Source organism: Lutjanus erythropterus, chromosome 3 (assembly GCF_056507025.1).
Source record: "Lutjanus erythropterus isolate fLutEry1 chromosome 3, fLutEry1.hap2, whole genome shotgun sequence".
Lineage (NCBI taxonomy): Eukaryota > Metazoa > Chordata > Actinopteri > Lutjaniformes > Lutjanidae > Lutjanus > Lutjanus erythropterus.
The window spans coordinates 39,606,053-39,613,362 of record NC_139319.1 but is presented as its reverse complement, the minus strand read 5'-3'; the positions used below and the strand labels follow the sequence as shown (position 1 = coordinate 39,613,362).

General features: G+C 39.6%; 1 protein-coding gene across 3 annotated transcripts in view; it reads left to right on the top strand.

Moving 5' to 3' along the window:
- The first annotated feature begins 930 nt into the window (after positions 1-930).
- Positions 931-7,310, top strand: part of mxi1 (max interactor 1, dimerization protein) — a 43,641-nt gene continuing 37,261 nt past the window's right edge. The window contains exons 1-3 of one of the 3 annotated variants that reach the window (XM_084716147.1): positions 2,969-3,224; positions 3,338-3,502; positions 3,715-3,817. In XM_084716147.1, the coding sequence (XP_084572273.1) occupies positions 3,430-3,502; positions 3,715-3,817 (176 nt within the window). In that variant the 5' untranslated portion in view covers positions 2,969-3,224; positions 3,338-3,429. Of the gene's footprint in view, positions 1,182-2,968; positions 3,503-3,714; positions 3,818-7,310 lie in introns of those variants that run through there. The other 2 variants (XM_084716148.1, XM_084716146.1) reach the window with 2 other exon arrangements.

Below are 7,310 nucleotides of genomic sequence, written 5' to 3'. Positions count from 1 at the left end.
TGCACATGCACACACACACACACGTTAGAATTAACAATATTGAGAGTATGTTTAATTCGGCATGGATCTGATTCACCAACTAGAACCTATTTTAGTGAGAAATTATTTTTTGAAACAGTTTGCCTCTCATTCTCACTGTTTGCTCCCACTAAAATAGGGCAGCTGACCAAAGAGAGGCTGGTAACAAGTTGAGGTGACGAATACAAAATGTAAAGTTTGTATGAAAATAAATTATCTTCATGAGTTATATCAATGCCGAATTGACAAGAAGACTGTAAACATTTGACGCTTTTTATCTTGTGTTTCGAGAGTCTTGTGGTTTTACAGACACATAAGACATTGTTAATACTTCATATTTTTTTAAAGGGAGTTTGGCATAATATTTTCCCCAGCGAGCGTGGAGAGCTTTAGTGGACTCAAACTGCTAATAGGTATATTTCTTTAACATTTTGTCACCATTGCAGAAAGAAAAAACTCTGGCCATAATTCTTCTTGCTCTTGCATCCCCACTTTTAAATATAACTAGGTGCTCATTTACTACTAACACTATAATACTCCTATAACTGCTTGTATATGCTTTTTCCCACTAACATCATCATTACATTGTACTCACTAATAGATAAATATATCAAATGTGTATAAAATAGCATACTAAACTGTGTGCATTTAATACTACACTAACACGTGAATATTTATTTGTTGCAAATAAATCATGTCGGGCACAAGGACCATGCGGACTCCTCACACGAAGGGGGGCCGGGCTCTCGTTTTCCCATGCACCACCATCTACTGACATTGGCCACTGCTCCACATTAAACACCCCGCATTCATAAAAAAGAAAAAAGAAAAGAGGAACCATCTGACAAGAGCAGCATCCACTGGTAGCTGCCTCACTGTTTATTGCGCTCAGCACGTCTCCAGGACAGAAACCGCACAATCTGAAAGGGGGAAAATGGCCAAAAGTGAGAGGCAAAGAAGAAGTTTGAAGAGCGAGGAGTTCTTTTTTGATTCCGAGGCGTCTCTCTTGGATCAGCAAGATTTCGAGATGACTAGTTGCCCTTTCAATGACGTCTTCAACTCCAAAGACTCCCACATGGAGCAGATCAACACTTTTCTGAAAAACGTACAAGTTTTGCTGGAGGCTGCGAGATTTCTGGAGAGCGCCGACAGGAAAGACGGAAGTGAGTTTATTTTTCGTGTGTGCTGCGTTTGATCCCTCTCATTTGCGTCTGAATTTCAGGAAAACAAGACTTCATTGTCAACAGACTCAGACAACAAAGGGCTGAGTTCATTCAACTAAGCACCTCTGCCAGCTATAAGCACTGTCTGCGCCTGCACCAGACTAATATGAGTGATATACTCAGTGCAGCTGTAGGAGAATATAAAAATATGTGCTTTCATTATTTTTCCGGACTGTTTTTACCTGCATTATCTGCATGTCGGGGCGCAGTGCATCGCTTTGCGCCCTGCACAACTCTTAACACAGGAATTTGTGTTTTTTTTTTCACACAGCATAGATAAAGCAATATGACATAATGACTGGGTGTGTGGGTGTGCACGCTGGCCACCACTCCGATATGATAAATCTGACCACATTGCAGCGCCCTCCAACTCAGTTTAGGATGATGTCATTGTGCCCCCGCAGACTCGATCGAAAAAACCTGAAACTTTATAGATAAAAGAGAGAAGAGAACACGCAACTGAATGATGGATCGATCATTTATTAAACACTCTAATATCCGGCCTGGATCTTTAATTTGCTTGTTTTAAATTTATAACCTACTAGAGGAAATAAACTCGATGTAGGGTTGTTTGCAGCTGCTATAGTCTCTCAAATTGCTCATATACCTACGTATTATTTCATGGCAGATCATTTTTGATAAATGCAACATTAAAAATGACTTTTCAAAAACAGTTATCAATGATGTCATCGTTTCCTTTTTTAAGACACCGGGAAATAAGCTGTTTTTTTCCATCGATTTCCGCATGCGTCTCTCCGCGCGAGACAGTTTTGTGCAGAAAAGCAGCACGTATGAGGCTGACGCTGATGCAAAAGTCCTTTGAGTAATATCGCTTATTATAATGTAACGTGGGAATTTTGCAGCGGCTCAGCAGCTCAGCTCTTCTCCTCTCGATTGTTTGCTTCCTGCTATTTGTGGGCGTGCCGCACTGGTTTCCACATGGCGCAAAGCTCCCCCGCGGTTGGTCAGGAGCGAGCTCAACCCTCGACGCCTGTCAAAGCCGTCCGCCAATCGGGCACCCGTTCGATGGTGACGTCATGTGTTGCTGGGCCTGGCTTCAGCCGGCAAGTACAGCCCCACGGTCACTGTGAATCATGGGACTTGTAGGGCTTGTTTGTGTGCGTAGAGAAGGCGAGTGGGTAGAATGACTGAAAGGGATAAATAACACACGAGTATTGGTGTTCAGTAAATAACATATCAATTTATCAATTACCAATCAATTGATCCGTTAATTAGTTAAGATTAACTTTTTTTTTGTTTTTGGCAAAAATGTACCTATGAACAATTCTGACATAGAAGCACATGCCTGTGTATTGAAATAAAGCTGAATATTGCATTATTATTATTATTATTTGTTCCAACATTAATTTTTTGCCATTGTCATCAGTAGTAGCAATAAGTTAAATTAAATTTTGCAAGAATGAAATTCACCACATTATCTTTAAATATTTCCTGCTGACCGGTGAACTGTAGCACTGTTTCCTCATATATGATTAACTGTATTGTAATTGTAATTAAATGTTGTAATAGATGAATGATAATGTAGTAACAGACAATGTTTTACTTAACAATTCAGCGTAACTCTAGGATCATTTGCGAGAATAATGAATATTATCCATGTTTGACAGTATTGTAAGGATACACCGGAAGACTCCGTTTCCCATAATGCACCGCGTTTAGACCGTCCTCTCCGCCGCTCGGTCCCCGCCTCTCAGCTGTGCAGCTAGGTAAACAAACAGGAGAGGAGAGGAAACGAGCAGCAGCAGGCACTTTGCTGGCTCTGGGCTCCCTCGAAATTTTATATTGTTTGTATCATTTTTTTGTAAACGAAATTTAATATCGTGTTTCCTACGAACTTTTAATACTTTGATACACTGCTTTTGACATTTCCTATCAACGAAACTTGGCGAGGATTGGCTGCAGCTTGCCAGCTTGGAAACACTGGATTTTTTTTTCCTCCTCTCATTTCGACAACGGATGCTGGTGAGCCATCGAAGACACCGAACAAGATAACAACACGACGTTTTTTTTTGTTTTTTCTGAAGTTTTATTCGGTATAGTAATAACCGATGCACTGTCTTCCCTGTATTTAAAAGCGACCTGTCGTTGCTGCTGTTTGCGAAGCTAACGTGACGTTAAAGTGAAGGGAGCGTAGACTAACGTCAACGGCTGCCAGGCTCAGGGAAGAATGACGGCGGTTCAGTTAATAAATATCCAACGGTTATTGGAAGCTGCGGAATTTCTAGAAAGGAGAGAAAGAGGTGAATGTTATGTTAAAAATGTGTGTGAAGATGAAAAAAACCCCACTAATATTAATTCCTGTTTTACAGTAAACACCAAAAAGGGAAGTGTTGTTAACACATTCCAGCTGGTATAAACGTATTACGTGCTCGTGCACGTCAGCATTGTGGTTGATGGGTTGAGAAAAAAGTCAAAAAAACTAACTGTTAACCACAAAATTGTCTTTCAACAGAGTGTGAACACGGATACGCTTCGACATTTCCTTCAAATGAGAACACAAACTACCAGAGGCAAAGAAAATTCCGAAATAAGAAGTTCAGCAGTAACCACAACAGGTAAGACACCGCTGTTCTTTTATGGTTTGAGCCCTGCTAAATAATTGTACTTTTAAAGATGGGGTGTGTTGGCTTTTACCGATTGACGATCCCGTTCAAAGGGACAGTTCACCCAAAAGTGAAAATTCAGTCATTATCTACTCACCCTCATAGTCCACAAAACATTGCTGGACAATGGAGCCATTTTATGGACTTCTTTCAGTTGTTTTCTCGTTTGAAAACTGGTCACCATTCACCTCTGGAAAATTCTGCAAAGCTGTTCTCCTGTGAAACTCCAGCAGTATTTTGTGGACTGAAAAACGAAAGCCGAACTTCAGTCGGCATGATGTGGTGTAGATAATGACTGAATTTTCATATTTGGCTGAACTAACCCTTTAAACTGTTTACTTTTTACATCTGGTGTACTGTACCGGGGTGATGAGTGTTGCAGATAACATGTGATCATGCACTCGCTGCCAAGACTTTATTGCAACGTTTGGTAAACAAGCGAGCTGTCACCCAAGGGTGAATACAGTCGCCACCGTCTAGAAAACCTAGCTTTCTTTATGTAAAAATTACTTTGAATGTTTCACAAACTTGTAGAAACGTGTTTCATACAAAGATGCACACATGAGCGTCCACAGCGCTGTTTTGTTGGATCGGGGAAGGGGGGGGGGGGGGTCACCAACAGCTCTGCTTGCTTTTCATCAGCTGATTGTCAAACGGACTGCAGTGGCTGAGGTTAGGGACCGTGGCGAAAGTGACAGCCCGGAAACAGAAAAATAATTTGTAATGTTGTATACTCTCCTCATCCCTGGTTGAATAAATACGTAGGCTTTTATTTAATTCTTAAAATAGTTATTTTTTTGTTGTTTTTGGTGGTAGTCATGTTCATTTTCCCCTCATGCCAAATCCACTCTACACTGTGGGAGCGAAGACGAGTTTTGCCTTTTGCCCTAAGGGTGAAAAGCTGCTATTTATGGCTGGTGTTGTTTGCAGACATCCAAAGGTGAATACGTGGAGCCTTTTTCAGGATGTTTTGGGTAGTCAGTAATTTTCTGTTTCATCTTTTTATATACAACTAAATCCTAGATGGAGAAGCGTGTATGCACTACTCATGTTTTTCCTTCCTTTTTCATCAACACACATCAAGCTGTTGTTATGAACATTATGTTTATCACTCTTCTGTTTTTTAGCTTGATGCAACACTGTCTGATAATCACATCATTAGCTGCCACAAAGATTAAAGCCTCTGTCAAACACAATGCTTTTACTGCTGACAGAAACTTGCATTTAGTAGTAGGAGAAGCAGGCGCCTAAGTTAAGCATTGTGTGTTTTTTTTTTTTTTTTTTTTGCTGCTAGGCTGCTTACATTAATCTGTCCATTGACAGTCATACATCAAATGCAGGCACCACTCTCTCTCTCTCTGAGCCGTTTAATATTAATGTAAGAGCGGGCCACAAACAGGAACTGCGCATTACTCATCATGAGCGCAGAACGCTGCCTGCTCTGCATGGCAACAGTCATGATCATATATAGGTCTGAGGCCATATTCATAAAGCGTTCAAACAGTTGGTCGTAATAGGGAAATTCTTCTTGAGTGCATAGAATAATGTAGGAATGTCAGAAAATGTTGAAAAATGTCCAGCAGTGTTTTCCGAAGCCCAAGGTGATGTCCTCAAATGTCTTGTTTTATCCACAGCCCAAAGATATTTACATTACTGTCACAGAGGAGTAAAGAAACTGGAAAGTATTCGTATTTGAGAAGCTGGGATCTAAGAATTTAGACCTTTTTTCTTAAAAAATTACTCTGACTGACTTGAATGATTATCAAAATAGCTTGTGATTAACTTAATAATTGACAACTAATCAATTAATCCTTATAGCACTTGAATGATGACCTTTTGGAACAATATCACCTCTGATGTATTATGAAATCCTCTCAAAACAAAGAGCTTTTTATGGCACATGGTGGCCCTTAATATGGCTGGAATGAAGGTGCAGTTTTGGAAGAAAATTGTAGAGCTGCAGCAATTAATCGATTATGAATTGATTATAAAATAATCACCAATTATTTTGATTAGATTTTTTTTTAAGAAAAAAGAAGTCAAAATTATACATTTTTAAATGTGAATATTTTCTGGATTTTTTACTCCATTATGACAGTAAACTGAATATCTTTGGTTTGTGGGGAAAAAGACATTTAAGGACATCATCTTGGAACTTATTATTGATCAAGATTTTTTTTTTTTTTACCATTTTCTGCCATTTTATACATCAAACAACTAGGCTAAATGATGAATCAAGAAAATTAATGACAGATTTATCTGCAATGACAACAATCATTAGTTGCTGACCTAGAAAAAGGCACCAATAAGAGTGATGTTTGATCCCGCGCTCTGCAGAGACATGTTCACAACTCATTCAGTGAGGTAACACCATTTAGCATTTAACACTACTTCTCCGCCTCATATTGTTATGCAGTTTTAGTTCCTTCCCGCTGGAATTGCACACCTTGCAAACCAACAAAACAGCATTATTACAGCATTATTTAGATATCCCCACTGCTGTCAGGGTCACTGATGGGGCACAGATCTGCGTCATTTAGTGGTCTAGTTTTTAATTCAACAGCTGTATTTATGGCCTGCTGACTTAGGTGAGAAATTTTGCAAATTAATCAAAGTTGTGAGACATTTTCACCAGCTCGCAATGTCCTTGCAAGATTACAATGTCCACACAAGTAAGAGTACCACGCACCAGACAGAGAGGTTTGAACAAAACATTTACAACGTAAGTCTACATCGTCTGTGTACCGTGTCTGAATGACAAAAATCACACTGAAAAATCACTCTCTGGACATTAAACTGAGCTCTTTGAAATTATAATAATATAATGATTGGAATAACAGTGCATTTTCTTTAAACACAGTTTGCAGCTTGGCACTAGCTCACTCCAGCTGCAGCCACCTTCTCAGTGGCGTGTTGAGGCTTAAAGTGATGGGCTTATCTGACCCTGTCCTCTCTTGCCTACCGTTTATAGCAGGGTTGATTTATCTCCTTGACCCACTCTGCGTGTGCATATACATGCATGTACACACACATATGCATACATACAATTCCTACAGAAGGAATGTTGCTTCAGTTGTGTGTGTGTTGTGTGGCTTTGAGCCAGTTTATAATCTGTATTGGATTGTTGTTGAGCTCCAGACGCACAGATATCTGATTCAGGAGGCAGGGAAAGGGGTTTGTAATGATAAAAGCCAACAGGAAATCAAGTTGACTTAGACTGATCTCTCTGAACAAGAGGCCACACTAAGATGTAGTTTGAGTATGTTGCTTCTTTATGTGGGGCTCGGACAAGGGCTGAACTAAGGCCTGCAACATTTTCAGAGTAGTAATTGGTGTAAGGGTGTAGAGCTGCAACAGTAAATTGAGTTATTAATTGATTACTTGATTAATCGCCAACTATTTGGATTATAGATTAATCGGTTTGAGTTCATAAGAAAAAAAATGT